General features: G+C 34.3%; 1 protein-coding gene across 3 annotated transcripts in view; it reads right to left on the bottom strand.

Moving 5' to 3' along the window:
• The window catches only part of TCERG1 (transcription elongation regulator 1), a 64,296-nt gene that overhangs the window by 14,646 nt on the left and 31,064 nt on the right, over positions 1-18,586 (bottom strand). For 2 of the 3 annotated variants that reach the window (XM_025387993.1, XM_025387994.1), the window contains 6 exons: positions 18,284-18,444; positions 17,038-17,094; positions 16,855-16,921; positions 14,199-14,334; positions 13,297-13,386; positions 4,086-4,204 (listed from right to left, as the gene is read on the bottom strand). In XM_025387993.1, coding sequence (XP_025243778.1) covers positions 4,086-4,204; positions 13,297-13,386; positions 14,199-14,334; positions 16,855-16,921; positions 17,038-17,094; positions 18,284-18,444 — 630 coding nt within the window. Of the gene's footprint in view, positions 1-4,085; positions 4,205-13,296; positions 13,387-14,198; positions 14,335-15,746; positions 15,798-16,854; positions 16,922-17,037; positions 17,095-18,283; positions 18,445-18,586 lie in introns of all 3 variants that reach the window. The other variant, XM_025387992.1, reaches the window with a different exon arrangement.

The raw sequence follows: 18,586 nt of genomic DNA, 5'->3' as shown, positions 1-18,586 counted from the left end.
AGCCCAGGAGTCCGAGGCTACAGTGAGCTGTGACTGAGCCACTGCATACCAGCCTGAACAACAGAGCAAGACTCTGCCTCTTAAAAAAAATAACTAAATAAACAAAACTGTTATTATTACCCTGAAAGAATCAAAGAAAAACAGGTTCAAAGAACTGAAAACATGATCTAAAAATGAATGAATAAGGAGTTTCAGCACAGATGCAGAAAATAATAAAAAGAACCTAAAACTAATGAAAAAAATTAACTGGATAGGATTAACATGAGAGTTGACAATAGAATAAAGAGTCAATTATATGAAGTTAGATCACTAACAATTATCTAATCCAAAGAGGAGACAGAAAAAAGACTGAGGTAGGGGAAACAGTCTCAGGGACATGTGAGATAATATCAAACACTAATATATGTGTGATTAGAATCCCAAAAGAGGAAAGAATGAAGGAGGGCAGAAAAAGTACTAGCCAAAAACTTCCCAAATTTGATGGAAAACATCAATTTATAAATTCAAAAAGCTCAGCAAACTCCAAACAGGTTAAATAAAAGGATGAGGCTTATGAGGGCTAATAACCCTACGTTTTAAAAAAGAAGTTTCTCCATAAATAAAAGGCATTATAAAGCTTTCATATATTTGGTATATATTTTAAATATTTGAAGCTTTCACAAGTGGCACGATCTTGGCTCACTGCAACCTCTGCCTCCAGGTTCAAGCAATTCTTCTGCCTCAGCCTCCCAAGTAGCTGGGACTACAGGTGCCCACCACTACGCCCGGCTAATTTTTGTATTTTTAGTAGAGATGGGGTTTCACCATACTGGCCAGGCTGGTCTCAAACCCCTGACCTTGTGATCCGCCCACCTCAGACTCCCAAAGTGCTGGGATTACAGGTGTGAGCCACTGTGCCCAGTCAAGAATTTACTCTTATAATTAACAAGCCTATACTTAGCATGGTTTTAGAAGAAAAAAATAAAGATTAGCCCATTCAAAAACTAGTTAGCTATTTAAATGCAAAAATAAAACATTCTCTTATGTGTTACAACAAAGATTATATTTTTAATTATAAACAAAAAACTGGCCAGTTAATCTCAATTTTGAACTGAAAACATCAACTGAAGGTTAAAAGTATCACTCACAGCTAACATTTATTATTTATTTTATATATATACATATATGTACATATATTTTGAGTTTGAGATGGAGTCTAGCTCTGTCCCTCAGGCTGGAGTGCAGTGGCGTGATCTTGGTTCACTGCAAGCTCCGCCTCCCAGGTTCATGTCATTCTCCTGCCTCAGCCTCCTGAGTAGCTGGGACTACAGGTGCCACCACGCCCGGCTAATTTTTTTGTATTTTTTGTAGAGATTGGGTTTCACCATCTTAGTCAGGGTGGTCTCGATCTCCCGACCCCATGATCCACCCGCCTCGGCCTCCCAAAGTGCTGGGATTACAGGTGTGAGTCACCACACCCAACCAGCATTTATTATTTTTAAGCTTTGCTGACCAAGGCTAGATTCTAACAATCTTTTGTATGCAACCAATACTAATCATAATATCTAACGTTAATTCAACATTTTTAACAAAGAATATATTGCAAATCTGGTTTGAACAATAGATACATAACAATAATAAAATGGCATGGTAAAATAAAAATGTATATTCCAGAAAAGGGATCATATGTAGTCCATTAAATGTTTTATTTTCATGATAAATTAAGCACTTCACTTTATAATTTTAAGATAGAAAAAGCAAGTATAGGTTGGGCATCCCAAATTTGAAATCCAAATGCTCCAAAATCCGAAACTTACTTAGTGCCAACAAGACATTCAATTCTGATTTTTGAATTTGGGATGCTCAGCCAGTAAGTATAATACAAATATTCCAAAGTTTAAAAAAAAAAAAAAAATCAGAAATCCAAAAGACTTCTGGTCTAAAGCATTTGGGATAAGGGATAATCAACCTGCATTGCTATGATTAAAGAATAAACTATGATTAAAGAAAAAAACCTTTCAAAAAGTGGAAAATCAATATGTAAAGTGATAACTGAATTATTTTAGACTTACTTCTATCACTTATAGGTAACAGGTAAAATACCTGACACTTTTTATGAGAAAAGAGTAAAGTGAACCTTTAGCATTAGATTCCCATGGAGACATTTTCTTATGACTTGTTTCTTAATTGTGAAAAACTACTTTAAAATAAACAGGATAAAAAATATTTTGGAGGGAAGTTGGTAACGGTTAGTGGTGGGTGACAGGGAGATAGTAGTGACAAGAAACCGACCACGGGAGGTATGATTTAAATTTTCATTAAAAAGAAAAAAGACATACAAGACACACGCACAGTTCAGTAATTTCCCCCTTTCTTTCCCGTTGGAACAAACTCTGGTGCTCTATATTTACTAGCTCTACTAAAAGGTTCTGCAATATTTCTCCCACTTAAAAAAAAAATTAGGCCAACAGACAATATTTTCTCATATTAAAGTTTTTCCTCCCTGCATTCTTCTAGGACTAAAAATGGTCTTAATTTATATGCCAGAGTTGGATATATCAATATAACAATACAGGACAATGCCCTTAGTGCCTGATCGTTTCATTTTATGAAGTAACCTGCGTACTACAGATCACTTCAACAATTCTACCTGCCTGAAAAGAACACCAGTAGAGTACTATGATATGGTAAGACTTAGTCAGATCTACCAAAGGGAAACCTCTTTGGAGTTTCAATTATTCATAGACCCACATGGAGTTTTAATAAATATATTCTGCTGAATGATTTGGAAATAAGCTGCAGACATCTTAAGACTTCACTTAGAAATATTTCAACATGCAACTCCTGAGAGTAAAGTCTTTTTCCTCCATAATCACAATACCCAAGAACATTACTATTTCTCTAATAACATCGAATATCCAATTCTTACCAAGTGTCCTCAATTGCCCCCCCCCACCCCACCAAAAGTCTTTTATAACACAGACTCAACTATTTTGACCCATGATTTCACTCATTCTTTTGACTCAGAAATAACTCAGGGACTCCCTGGAAAGTCTGAACCTCTATTACCCCTGAAGAATATTACATTCTTCACATCACAAACACTCTATTAGCTTTTATTTCTAAAACTTAAATATCATATTTCAAATATAAAACTGTAATACTAAACATACCTTCTTAAACAACATCACTCCTACCTCCACAGACAAAAGTAACTATTTATATAAGATGAACCTTTATAATAAGTGCCATTTAACCAGACTCCATGATTCTACTCGACAGTTTTAGAATACTGAAGTATTCACAGTAACCTAACACCATTACTCTTACGTCTAAGTCATAAATAAGAGCAATTCTCCCTGCCTATACAATTCTGTGCAACACTGAAATCTAGTTGAAATCCCAGCTTCACTCGGGTGAGCTACCTAATTTGCTTATCTCATGTAAAACAGGTATCACATAAATACCTAAATCAAACTACCTGTGCTGAAGACTGAATATCTGTATGCATATATAAAAAACTGTATGCTTTCAGTCATGTTTACATGTATGTATAAATGCAGACATACATGTTTTAAAGTGCAAATAAGCACATAAGATACCCAGTAACTATTATTATAAAGTTAGGCAAATAAATTTAAAATGTCTCACTGTCTTTAGCCCATTATATGTATTTAATACATATTATCAATTAACTGAAAATGTCAGACACAACCATTTCTAGACACTTAGAAAATTTTGAAACTGAAGTGGTAAAAGGTCCTTTACCACTTCAATTTAATCAAAATAATGTTCTTCCTCTGCAACTTAGTATGTATAAATCTTTACAAAGATGGGGCACAGATTTTCTATCATATACTAGTTTCTAAAGAACTTATTCCCCCAGGGAAGCACTTAAATCAAAGGTATCTTTCTTAGAGCATTTAGGATTCCTCTAAAGGAAACAAGTAAGAAATAAAGATTAGAAATTTTGGCAAAAACCGATAATCAAATAAGGAGCTTTTCGTGCCCAAATAGCCAAAAAATATGTATTTTTTTAATTTTTAAAAACTGATCTTAGGAGAAAATAAATACACTTTGATATTTAAGAGAAACAAACCACATACCTTGGATTAAATTTTGCTTCTTCCATCATTTTTTTGAAATCTTCCTTGGCTTGCATTATTTTATTTTTCTTTTCCCTGCGTTCTTCCTCTGCCCTGGTCTTTACATACTGATCAAACACCTATTACAAAAATCAACAAATTTGACAAGTCAATCTTTCATATAGGTAATTTAACTACCAAATTATTGGACAATGTCTTTGTCCAAACTATACCAGGAAAAATATATTAACTGTAGATAATTATACACAGATAATCTATACCAAGTTTCACTGTAAAGCTTCATTGAAATATTACACAAGCATACAGCTCTCTACTTAAAGGGCTTCAAGAACGAAAGAAAATAGCAAAAACCCTCTTTAATTTTTTTCCAGATTATAAATTAAATACATGATTATTATAAACATTTCAAGAAATTCAGAAATGCGTAAGAGAAATCACAGTCTTCCCAAATCCCTTTTAGAAAGAAATACCAATGGTATGGAATCTGTAGTATATTTTATTTCTGTGCTTCTCTTAAGACCTAAGTATTTTCACTACAATGTAATCATGCTTTTCATCTATTCTATATTTCCCCCACTTAATAATAGTCAAGATAATGAACTGATCATCTATTTACCACCTACTTCACACCCTATAAAATGACAGAACTTCTTTTTTAAGTAACAAACCAACAATAATAAGGAATTGAGAAAAAAAAAAACCCAGCAACTTGCAAAGCTGATGGGACAAGCGGAAAAGGACACGTGACATATATGAGAGCACTCAACATAACCTAGCAGTCAAGAAAAACAAAAAGGCAACTCAAGTTTTTTTTTCTGAAACCAGAATCTCGTCAAACAACTCAAGAATACATAGCATCAAATATCTATGGAGGTGAGGATGGGGTATAGCTAAAATAAGGAGTATTTTAAGGATGAAAAGCTATTTAGTAAGTTGTTAAATTGCTAGATTCCCTCACCAACTTAATGTTTCTGGGCACTACCACTTCTGAATGTAAAAGGCAAGTGACTATTCTAAAGCAAACAATTAGCAAACTATGGCCTATGGGTTGTTTTTATACAGCGCAAGAATAGTTTTTACATTTTTTAAAGGTTTGAGGGGAAAAATAGAAAATTTCATGACACATGAAAACTAAATAAAATTCAAACGACAGTATCCATAAATAAAGCTTTAACTGAACAGCAATGCTTAGACCCTTACATATGTCTATAGGTACCTGACACTTAAACAGCAGTTACAAAGTTACAACAGAGACCATATGACCCACAAAGCCTAAAATACAAATTATCTGACTTAAAAATTTGCTGACCGCCTGCTCTAGAAAATAAAAGAGAGTGTCTTTGAACTGGAGGAACCTGAATTGGGAGCGAATAAGGCAAACCAAACTAAAAACATGGAGATCAACCAAACACATACCAAATACTAAGAAATAGTTTTCTCAGATCCAAAGCAGAGAGATCTGTGCCCTCCAGCCAGGAGAGTAGGTCTTCATTGGGAATCTGACCAGCCTAAAACAATGGACTCCAGGGGTTCTCAACAAACCAGCCTAACTCACCCTACAGCATGTTTCTCAACCTTGGCACACTGATGTTTTCAGCAAGAGGTATACCAGCATCCCTGGCCTCTAGCCACTAGATCCCAGCAGCACTCCCTTCAATTGTGACAAAAATGTCTCCTGGGGGCAAAACTGCTTGTGGTTGAGAACCACCACTCTGCAGCATAGCCCCAAAGCACGAGGGCCCACCTAGACACTAAGAACACCCAAACAGGCCGGGCGGTGGCTCACACCTGTAAGTCCCAGCACTCTGGGAGGGCAAGGCAGGAGGATCGTTCTCGCTCAGGAGTTCAAGACCAGCCTGGGCAACATGGCAAAATCCCATCTAAAGAGAACAAACTTAGTGGAATCAGAAACTATACAGAAAAATAAAAACTTAAAAGAAAAAAATGTTCCTAAACAACCTCACAGAGCTAAGATAATGCACCCATAAGGTAAGAAAAACCTCAAAAAACATAAAAGAACTCCGAGAAATTAAAAGACACAATAAATTTTAAAAATCTAAATACTTGGTTGATAAAGGCGAGGAAATTATTTAAAAAGTTAAATAAAAAGATAAAGGTAATTAACAGGAAAGCGAAAAAACTTAAGGACCAATCCACAAAAGCAAATTCAAATTCTGTCCCAGAATGAAAAAACAGAGAAAAATTAACACAAGAGAATTTCCCATAACTAAAAGAGTTGTGTTTCCCATTGAAAAGGTCAGCCAAGTGCCCAGCACAACAGACCCTTCCTCTAGGAAAAACACCACTATGGCATTTCAGAATACTAAGGACTAAGAGAGCTACATACTTAGAGGAAAAAAAAAACCAGATTCACATATAAAGGAACATGAATGGCTTCAAAAACAATGAACACTAGAAGCAGAGCAATGCCTTTAGCTGGCCAAACAATTCCAAATAAGGGTACAACAAAGGTTTTTCCAAGTACGTTAGGCCTCAAATGAATTTTCCCTGCACATTCTCTCAAGAAGCTACAAAAAGGAAAAGACTTACTATGTAGGGAACAGGTCTATGAACATCTTTGTAACAAGTACAACAAAATGTTCCAAAATACCTTCGACATCTTCCCAAGTCAATCCATGTATGTCTACCAATCTTCATCTACTGGGGGTCTTGGAACATATCCTCCACAGATGAGGGGGGACTTGGAACATATCCTCCACAGATTACTGTATCTATGATTACCTGACCAGTCCCCTGCTAGACATATAAGTCATCTTCAATTTCCTCTAAGTATAGCATTGCAGAAAACCTTTTGAAAGTACTTGCATGCTGAAGAGAGGGAGAAAGTTGTTTCCAACTCTTTTCTCAGTATATACTTACTTTTAAATAAAAGTATTAAATGACACATAAAATTCAAGGGAATTTATATTCACTTTCCTTTGAGAATCTAGAAGGAACTTCATATTCCCTCTGCTGTGCTACCCTAGACCAAGGTTAGGAATCACTCTCTAAGACAAAAATCTCATAAAAAATTAGGGGTTGTGTTATGCTTCCAAGTTGCTCCTAATTATTTGTGTCATGCTTCCCAATACACTTGGCCTTATGTTCCCCATGTTAAGTGGTTATTTTCTCATAACCTCAACTCATGAGCAAAATTTCATAATAAATACAATGAAAATGAGTAAATTTTAAAAATGATTCTGTTAAGTTCACTTTTATAGGCATGAACAAAAATGTATATTAAAGGGCTATGCCCTTTAAGCCTTCAAGGCAGCTCTGGAGCTCTGGAGTGCTTGCAATGTTCCATTTTTTTGAACATGATATATTCATTTTGTGAAATTTCACTTATGGTTTTATCTTTTCTGTATGTTTCAAAATACGTTTACTAAAAATGTCTCCATTATTTGATTCTCATATTTTTAATTTCACAATGATTCAATGACAAATTATTCAGTAACAGTGGCCTAGATGGTTGACAATTCCGAGTAATTGTGTGGGTAACACAGTACCATACTGTAATACTGTCAATATTAAAAAGCTCTGAATAACAAACGAGGTATCAAAAAGTTTATTTTGGTGTTTTCTCTTGGAGTTCAAGGGCAGGGCTTTATTTTTTTTTAACTGACAAATAATAATTGTACATATGCATGGGGTTACTGTGTTTCAATACATGTACAATCGAAACGTGTTTAAATACATATCATGTGGAGTGATGAGATCAAGATAATTAGCATATCCATCTCAAACATTTATCATTTGTGTTGGAAAAACGTTCAATATCCTCCTTCTGGCTCTTCAAAACTACTTATTACTGTTAATCAGTCATCCTACAGTGCTACAGAACCCCAGGACTTATTCTTCCTATCTAGTTTTAATTATATATGCTTTAACAAATCTCTTCCTATCCTCCGAGTTCTCCCTACCCTTCTCAGCCTCCAGTAGCCTCTGTTCTACTTTTTACTTCTACTACATCAACTTTGTTTCCACGAGTGAAAACATAGGATGTTTATCTTCCTGTTCTTGGCTTATTTCATTTAACATGACTTCCAGTTCCATCTATGTTGCTGCAAATGACAGGATTTCATTCTTTTTTGTGGCTGAAACCCCATTTTCTCTTTCCAGTCATCTGTTATTGGACACCCAGGTTGATTCTGTATCTTGGCTACTGTGAACAGTGCTACAATAAACATGTGGGTACTGATATCTCTTCAATACAATTATTTCTTTTCCTTTCAATACATACCTGGTAGGGGGATTGCTGGATCATATCAATGCTCTGTTTGTAGTTTTTCAAGGAACCTCCATACTGTTTTCCATAATGGATATACTAGTTTAAATTCTAACCAACAGTATATAAAGAGTTCCCTTTTCTGAGTATCCTTGCCAGTATTTGTTATTTTTTCCTCTTTTATATAAGCCTTCCTAACTGGAGTGAGACACCTCACTGCTCTTTTGATTTGCATTTCCCCAATGATTAGTGATGTTGAGTATTTTTTCATATATTTATTGGCCATTTGTATGTTTTGAGAAATGTCTGTTCAGATCATCTGCCCATTTGTTAAGATTTTTTTTTTCTGTTGAGATGACTGAGTTCCTCGTACATTTTGGACATTCAATTCCCTGTCAGATAAGTAGTTAGCAAATATTTTCTCCCATTCTGTAGGATGTCTTCACTGTTGTTTCCCTTGCTATGGAGAATTGTTTTGATATAACCCCATTTGTTTATTCTTGCTTGTGCTTTTAAGGTCTTATTTGTAAAATCTTTTCCCAACCAATGTCTGGAATCATTTCCTCGATGGTTTTTTCTAGTAGTTTTCTCATTTCAGTTCATACAATTAGGTCTTTGATCTATTTTGAGTTGATCTTCAAATACGGTAAGAGGTGGGGTTCTAATTTCATTTCTTCTGCATATAGATTTCCAGTTTTCCCAGTATCACTTATTGAAGAGACTGTTTTTTCCACAGTGAGTGTTCTTGGCACCTTTGTCAAAATAAGTTGGTTATAAATATATGGATTAATTTCTGAGTTCCCTATTCTGTTCCTTTGGTCTGTGTGTTTTTATGACAGTACCATACTGTTTTAGTTACTACAGCTTTCTAGCACATTCTGAAGTCTGGTACTACGATATCTCCAGCTTTGTTCTTTTTGCTTGGGATTGCTTTGGCTATTTTGTCTTTTTTGGTTTCACAAAAATTTTAGGAATTTTTTTTTTTTTGAAACAGGGTCTCATTCTGTTGCCCTGGCTGGAGTGCAGTAGCAGTCATAGCTCCCTGTAACCTCAAATTCCTGGATCAAGTGATCCTCACGCCTTAGTCTCCCAAGCAGCTTGGACTACAGGTGCACAATACCACACCCGGCTAGTGCTTGTATTTTTCTGTAGAGAAATCTCGCTATGACAGTCTCAAACTCCTGGCCTCAAGTGATCTCCTGCCTTGGTTTTCTAAAGTGGTGGGATTACAGGCGTGAGCCACCTTGCCTAGCCAGATTTTTTCTTCCAGTGACATTGTTTAGAATGTCACTCGTATTTTGATAGAGACTGCACTGAATCTGTAGATTGCTTTGGGGAGTACTGCCACTTTAACAATATTAATTACTCTGATCCATGAGCTTGGGATGTCTTTCCCTTTGTATCCTGTTCAGTTTCTTTCATCAGGGTCGTAAAGTTTTCCTTATGGGGGTCTTTCACCTGTTTGGTTAAATTTATTCTTAGTTATCTTATTTATTTGGTACTACTGTAAATGGGATTGCTTTCCTGATTTTTCAGCTAGTTCACTGTGTACAGAAACACTATTGTATTGGATATTTAGTATCCCGTAATTTTACTGAATCAGTTTAGCAGTTTTTTTTTTTTTCGAGAGAGTCTTGCTGTCACCCAGGGTGGAGTGCAATGGCACAATCTCGGTTCACTGCAACCTCCATTTCCTGACTCAAGCAATTCTCGTGCCTCAGCCACCTAAGTAGCTGGGATGAAAGGCATGCGCCACCATGCCTGGCTAATTTTTCCATTTTTAGTAGAGATATTTTTAGTAGAGATGAGGTTTCGCCATGTTGGCCAGGCTGGTCTTGAACTCCTGACCTCATGTGATCCACCTGCCTTGGCCTCCTAAGTGCTGGGATTACAGGCATGAGCCTCCACGCCCAGACTGAATTTATCAGTTCTAAGAGATTTTTGGTAGCATCTTTAGGTTTTTCTATAGGTAAGATCCTGTCATCTGCAAAAAGAAACAAGTTGACTTCTTCCTTTCCAATTTGGATACCCTCTATTTCTTTATCTTGCCTAATTGCTCTGGCTAAGACTTCCAGTACTATGTTGAGCAAGAGTGGTGAGAGTGGGTATCCTGTCTTGTCTCTTTCCAGTTCTTAGAGGAAAAGCTTTTAAAACGTTTATTTTGAAATAAGAGAGAACTTATTTTAAAGTGTTATTAGCATAACTACTATCTATGTCAGAACCTAGTAGCATCCTATATGGCAATGGTCTAGTTTTTGTGAAAAATGGTTTTCAATTAAAATTTGTCATAACAAACAAAAACATTTCAGACCCCTTAAGTGACCTTTATCAAAGGAAAATTCTAAGTTAAAATTTATGGTTACAATTATATAAAATATATCTTTTATAATGATATAGAATGTGCATAAATCTACAAATAACTAGAAAAGGAAAACTGAAATATGATTTTATATTACGAGGCATTTCCAGTGAAGTTACTAGTGTTTTCTAAATCAAAGCACAAACTGCAAACATGAAATTACAAAGTGCAAATGTGTAATGTGTAACCTAGCACCTTTCTGGTTGTTCACTTTATACTCTTACGCAAATAATAAAACCAAGTATTCAAAAAACGTGTTTATTTTTAAACACCAAATGTTAACTACTACTTCTTCTCAGTTCTTACATTCTGATTGTTGAGAGAAGAATTCTATTTAAAAGGCACGTGAGGCCAAGGCAGGTGGATTACTTGAGGTCAGGTGTTTGAGACTAGCCTGGCCAACATGGTGAAACTCTGTCTCTACTAAAGATACAAAAATTAGCCGGCCATGGTGGTGCACGCTTGTAATCCCAGCTACTTGGGAGGCTAAGGTGGGAGGATCACTTGAACCCCAAGAGGCAGAGGTTGCAGTAAGATGAGATGGCGCCACTGCACTCCAGTCTGGGCAACAGAGCAAGATTCCATCTCTAAATAAATAAATACATAAAATAAATAAATAAATAAATAAATGGCATGAGAACTTTTAACTACAGATTTTATTGAAAACAGAACACTAGAAGAATATTTTCTCTTTTCAAATGTACTTCTATTAAGGAGATAGCACCATCAGCTCATAGAATGCTTCAAAAATTGGGAAAGAACTACAGTTCTCAATATGTTACTTAGAATTTCACTATAACACTCAGTACCAGGAGGAATATGTCATAAAAGTTTTAAAGTCTTCAGAGATATTTAGATTAGGCATTGTTCCAGGCACCACAAATAAAGCAATGAAGACAAAGTTTCTATCCTCATACAATTTATATTTTGCAGGAGGAGGAGACAGATAATAAAAACACAATTTTATATAATTAGAGCCGTGAGCACTATAAAGAAATTAGAAAAGGCAAAGAGATAATACTTAGATTGATTAGAAGGCACCTGGACAAGTACCTTAATGAAATGAAGCTGGCTATGCTAACACCTAGAGGAAAAACATTTCAGGCAGAAGGAATAGCAAAATACCAGAATGACTGGCTTGTTCAAGTAATATCAGGGCCAGTGTGGCTATAATCAACAAACACTAAAAAAGACCTTCAAGAGGTATACAGGGATAAGTATATGTAGAATATTAGAGACCATGAAAATAACTTCAATTTTATCCTCAATGAAATGGAAAGCACTAGACAGTTTTAAGCAAGGGAGCAGTGACTTAACTTAATATCACTTAAACTTTAAAATTAGTCTGGCTGCCGTGTGGAAAAAGAACTTGACTAAAGAGGAACAAGAACAGATGGAATGAAGATCAACAACAGGCTACACAGATGATAAGGGTTGCTTATGGTGGCTTGGATTAGGGTGTTAATGGGGGAAATGATTAATAAAAGGTGAGATTTTGAAAATTTTTTGAAGGTAGATTATAGATTTGCTGATAAGACTGTAAAGGAGCAGTGGGAAAAGTAAGGAATCAAAGCTAATTTATAAATTTTGATAGGGCCATAAACTGAAATGAGAATAAAAAATGCAGACAGAGTTTTTTTGTTTTTTAAAAAAGACATAAAGCTTAAAATGCAGATGCAAATACATTAAGGAAGTTATGTCTTTCTATTCCAAGTACTAAAATACTTATCTGGCACACTGTAAATTTTCTCCCTTCAATCAAGTCCATGATTAGACCTACATGCATAATGGCACACACCGTGTGAAGAATTATTCTAATTGTTATAGTAAAAATATCAAAGATGGGCACTACTGTTACCAAATGAAATCTTACAGCTTAACAGCACTATAGCAAATGGTTCCATATACTCACCATTTTATGGAGATCAGTGTCAGGATAGTTCAGGTAATTCAGAAATTAAGTAAGTTGGAAGTGTGCAATGCTTTAGAAGAGGCAACCATGAAATGATATGTCACTGAATCATTATGGGAATAAAAAGCAGCACTAATTCAACAGGGACCCTGTTTTTCTGAGTTTATGATGAAAACAGATATTTTAACAGATGCTACTTAGATGTGAACTTTGTATGTGTAGTTGTGTATAAGACATAAACTTATGTTCCAGTACAATCTACAGGACACACACACACACATATATATGTAAATACTAACATATAACGGTCAAGAAGGCTGTTCGGTATTCAATAAACCAGTGTTCAATGGTAGTCATATCTACTGGATGGGATTACAGTGGCCTTTTTTCTCCTTTATACTCATCTGTATTTTGCTATTTTTCTACTCTAAATTTGCATCATTGGCCCAAAAAAGCAAATTAGTAAAAGCATTTGAAATCAATTTTAAAACCATACTACACATAACCTAGGTGTTTGAGGCATAAGGACAAAAATATCCAAGAATTTTGAGGTAGAAATGGCCACACATAGACACACAGTATGTTCTAAGATGCAAGACTATGTTTTTGAATGCTGTATCAGAAAAAAAAGGGATGGTACTTTATTCTTCATAATTTAAAAACTATGTTGGCAAGAGATATACATTCTTAGTTAATGCCATTTTCCTTTTACCTGTTTTCTCTCTTTAGGATTGAGAAGTAAGTACCGGGGATCAAAAACTATCTTGTGCAACTCCTTCTCCCATGTTGAAAAAGCAGACACCTTTAAAATAAAAATGTATTGCCTCATAATTAAGTTTGCTCTATAAATATAAAGGTCATAATTTTGCTTGAAATCTACAGGATATCTGTTTATAAAGGAGACATAAAACCATACTGAAGTTTCCATCACTAATAAATGACAAGCAGTGGGAGGCTAGCAACAGCAAATTTCTACACTAATTGGCTCTGAACATTCCTATATTATATAGAAGTAACACACACTTAATTGCTCATTAAAATAACCACTACTGTGTGACATTTAAAAAATCAGTACATCAGAAAAAGCCTTGAAGATTTGTATTTTGATTTGTCATGCTTGCTCCAATCTTGTGAACAATGTTCTGATTTAAAATTGAACAATTTTACTTATTCAAATCAATCTGTGAATATAATCAAATAGTTGAAATCCCTTCTCAATTAAATTGCAGATAATAATATCACAAAGTATCAGTTCTCCTCTAACAAAAGCCATTCTGAAGATATTAAAGGAAGAATAATCATATATACCTTACCTATCCCAAGTAGTCCGCCATTCTGTAATGTTAATACTCGTCTTATATTACTCACCACAATTTAATGACCCAATAAATGTTAAGTGTTATTTGTACTTAAAAGGACAGTAAAATGGCATTTAGTTAAATATGATAAGATTAGCCAAGAAAAAGGCTGTTGCAAAAAATGTACAGTAATTTTAAAAATCCCCTTATCCCCCCCCATAACATGAGCACTAACCTTAGATTTGACCTTTTAGCAAGACATATTTATATTACTTATACAAAACAGAAATATCTCCCCCAAAGATTGTTTTCTGACCCCTCTCTCTAGCAGCATGTCCTTGAACTGCTTCATTCGAGCCTCCAGAGGGACAATGGCCCTTTCTCGGGCAGCTTTAATTTCAGCTTCCATGGCAGCTTCTTTCTCTGAGTCAATGTCTTTATTATCATCTCTCCTATAAAAAATAAAATATAAGACATCAACTGACAAAATATTAATTCTCAGATCTTATCAGAAATCTTAAAATCAAAGGAATTTTCAAGACTCACTACTGAGCAGCATATTTTTGGCAAAAACAAATTATATTGAGGATTTCAAATGAACTCTAAGGAATAAACAACTTTCATAATAACAAAATTAAAATGGGCTTCTAATGATTTACAATGGCTACATTATTAGGAAAAAAAATACACCTTTAATGTGCTGTCTCTCCCTGACACTGGTTAATAACATAAAAAGGGAGCAATCTTACTTAAAAAAAAAAAAAAAAAAAAAAAAGTTTAACACTGCAGCAAAACTTTATGTGTCAGAATCAAACAGCACAGAATATAATTTTTTTAGTTCTTGAAATATAGAAAAAACAGTATTTTCCAAAATGTTTTACATTATAAATACATAAAATATTTTGTAAAATCTAATAAAAATTGGTATTAACTGGTATTATGTTTTAGTAATCTCAAACATTTATTTTAAAAATAAAACTAAAATATCTGCAATCTTGGCCAAGTGAATATGTAAGATATATACCTTACCTACCTGACTTTTTATTACTCACTTTCTGGGTGATAAGTTGAGATTTAAGTTGAAGGACAGGTCCCAGAGAGCAACATGGGCCCAGGAGTAGTTAGGTGGAATTAGAACTGTTCATCAATGACTAAACTACTTCTTGTTCCTCCAAAAATGCACCTCAGGGGTAAGGGCAACCCTGTTTCTGTGTGGTACTCAAGTGAAATTGTAAACATGGAATCATGGCACCTCTCAAACATATGCACTACGAAAAAGGCCCATTCATGTAAATAATCCAAAAAAGTATGTAATTCAATAATATCTGGGTGTATATTTCAGCAGATCTTCCTTCTTAAATATGATCTGCTAAGCATATTTTTAAAATTGGCTCTTATTCCCTATACAAACTTAATGGAATCAGGACAACAGAACATGTGGAAATTCAAACGCATGCTATACAGGGAACTGTAGGTAGCCCCAGAGATTTAAATGGAACTAAGGCTAACCCACAAATGCAAGTGAGAGGTACTTAGCAACTTAGGGAATGAATCAAAAGAAATAGAAGACATAGTCCGTGACCTGCAGGAACTTAGCGAGATAGTCTGTGACCTAAGATATGCACAAAACAAACAGGTAAAAGCAATTTGCCAAACAATATACCCTCTTATAATAATAATTTTAAAACTATTTAAATAGTTAAAAGAGTTAAGACATCCAAGAAATATAATAACTAATGAAAACAAATAACCTTTATAGAACTATACTAAATGAAAATGTCACAATACAAACTATCACTATCTATCTCAATAAAGGAAATAAAAGAAAAACTAAGCCAGGAAAAATAGGCTTTTAGCTTTGTACCTAAATAGAGAAGCTCGGGCAATCCACATAAAGGACTTCTTTGACATTCTCCTGATAAAAGCAGTTAAAAACCTTACAGAGTTGTCTATAAGAACAAACAATTAAAAACAACCTAAAAGTTTAACATCGTAGGAACATCCAAAATAATGGTACATAAACAGAATGAATACAGTCATTTATAATAATTAACAAAACAAATGTCTTATTCTAGGTATTTTTTGTTTTAAAAAAGCACAAAATCAGTTAATTACAACTAATAAAAATTACATTTGGTCAAGAACTAAAAAGTCAATTGCAAAAATCAGAATAGCTATGTTACGCTGATAAATTATGAGTGATTCTTTCATATCTTTTATGTTGTTTCCAATAAAGAAATTTTTTTAAAAAGAACTACCCTTTATAGGGGTTGTCTTACTGATTTATTTGCCATAATTTGGCTGCATTCAATCTGTCCTTTTCAGATAAGGACTACGATTAACCAGTTCCTGTTAATGTCTTCAAACTTTCCTTTTTGCTGCTAAATAATGGTCCCATTCCCCATACATGCATACCCTCTACCCCATCCTTCCCCCCACCATAACATTTACATTTTACCCAACTCTAGAGCACTGGCCAAGCTAATGCCACTACTTCTTAGCAGTCTCTTTCTCGCAGAGCACTTCCTAAGCTTATGGGTTCACTCCTCACCAAGTAGTAATGACCAGACTCAAGGACTAGGTAAAGTTACAAGATAATCATATACAGAGGGAGAATTCTGTGTCTGTTTTTATGAGATCTCTGGAATGGTATCTACTGGGGTCTAAATAAGGGAGGAAACGAACTTTTTATAAAATTGAGAACTAATAAATTTCCAAAAAGAATTAATTCCAAAACTATCATTTGACTTCATAATACATATGTGAATACCCAAATCTTTTATAAATCTAGCAAAAAAAGGGACACATTTTCTTTCTACAATGAAAAACAAAGCTATTTACTATCAGGCCTGAGAGAGCAATCATGCCTCCTAACAACATTCACATTACCTGTCCCTTCCAATCACAAATTATTACCAAATCAACTTTTAAAAGATATAATCTACCTCAATCAAATTGTATATATTACTTACTTCCGTTTTTTTGCTTTAACAGGCTCATCTTCATTAATTTCTTCCATTAATTCTTGTTCCTCTTTAACTATAAGACAAAATTTAATTAAAATATTTAGGCATGAATTCTTCTGCTAATCACTACCAGAACACTTACTTTAATAGTATTAAAAAGAAGCTGCAATTTATAGTCAGTTCACTCACTTGCACTCATAGAGAATTGCCACTTTTGGATCGACAGCATTGTCGGAGTTGGGTGCCCTGGCAGAAACATTTCAAATATTGTTACAAAGTCATATACATATATTCCACAAACATTTCTTTTTAAAAATTACTATTTATATAACACCTCTTAATCACCTCTTAATATTCATCCCTTTATAAACCATTAAAGCATAATTCTATACTTCCCCTATCCTCCCTTTACATTAAATTCAATTCATTTTGAAATGCTTCTTGCCTAAACCTTAAATTTACATATATATAAAATAAAGCTTTCTTGATTCAGGATTTATAGTACCTTTTAACGATGCATGTTAATGTATTTATCAAATGAATGAATCAAATATTTAAAAACAAATTCATGAAAAACAAAAGCAAATCACATATTGTTCCAACATCATTCAATACCATAAAGTATTATTATCATACCTATAAAACAAGTATTGCTGAAGGTGAGCCTAGTACCTTCAGCACCAGACAGGCAAAGCTGCACTGATTCAGAAATCACTTATAATTCAGCATACATATAATGCATGAAAATGTCTCAATGACTATAAATGATACACATTAGGATTTATTTCATTAGAAGTAGTAATAATTCATTTATCTTGCTTCTATACCACTTGGGGGCCACAGTTCTATAAAAACACAATCATATCAATACAATGGGAAATTACCAATAAGAAATATACAACAAAAATTACGTACAAATAATTGTACTCGATATATTGGAATGCCCTCTGAATATGAGGTAGATTAAAAGATAATCTCTTAGTAAGGTTTAGGTATCTAGTCTCAGGAATATAAGGGGCTTACTATCTAATTCAAAAGACTGAGATTTTTTATTTTTTAAAAATTTGTACTGTATTATTTCAAGAAATATATTACTAGTCACAAAAGGTGCTAAAAGGCCCACTGAGGAGCATTTTAGTAGTACTGATAAGCACTAAGCAAGTAGCAACACTACCAACCATATCTTGGACTAACTGAAAATCTTGAGTAGGACAATAAATTAAAGACACACATATTTTACAAAGCACAGTCTTATCCAAATTCTCTCCATATTTTTAATCTCTATTATTTCACTCAAACTAGGATAGCAGTCTATTTTTTCTAACACTGCTTATATTCTTTGAAAAATAAAGGGTTGCTAAGTGACCTCCACATTTTCTATCAAAATATAAAAGAACGTTAAAATCAGTGGATAAGTTCCTAATATAAAACTTACTTAGTTTCTTCAATTCTTCCATTCCTTTTTTATGAGGGGGCTCCTGAATAATTTTGTCAACATCTGCTCTGCCAATCAGATCATCAGGCCGGTCCCACATAGAAAGACGAGTGGTGGGATTATAAAAGAAGACCCGCTCATCACCGGTCCAAACAACACACCTAAGAATTGATTCAAAATATCATTCTCTTATGTTATGGAACATATTTTATAGCTAGGACTTCTACTTTCAGCCTGTTACAAGTGGGGAGATGAGGGTACTGAAGAACAACTTGTTCTTATTACCAATAGTTATTTACATAG

This window comes from Theropithecus gelada, chromosome 6, assembly GCF_003255815.1.
Source record: "Theropithecus gelada isolate Dixy chromosome 6, Tgel_1.0, whole genome shotgun sequence".
Taxonomy (NCBI): domain Eukaryota; kingdom Metazoa; phylum Chordata; class Mammalia; order Primates; family Cercopithecidae; genus Theropithecus; species Theropithecus gelada.
This window is presented reverse-complemented; position numbering and strand designations above follow the sequence as displayed.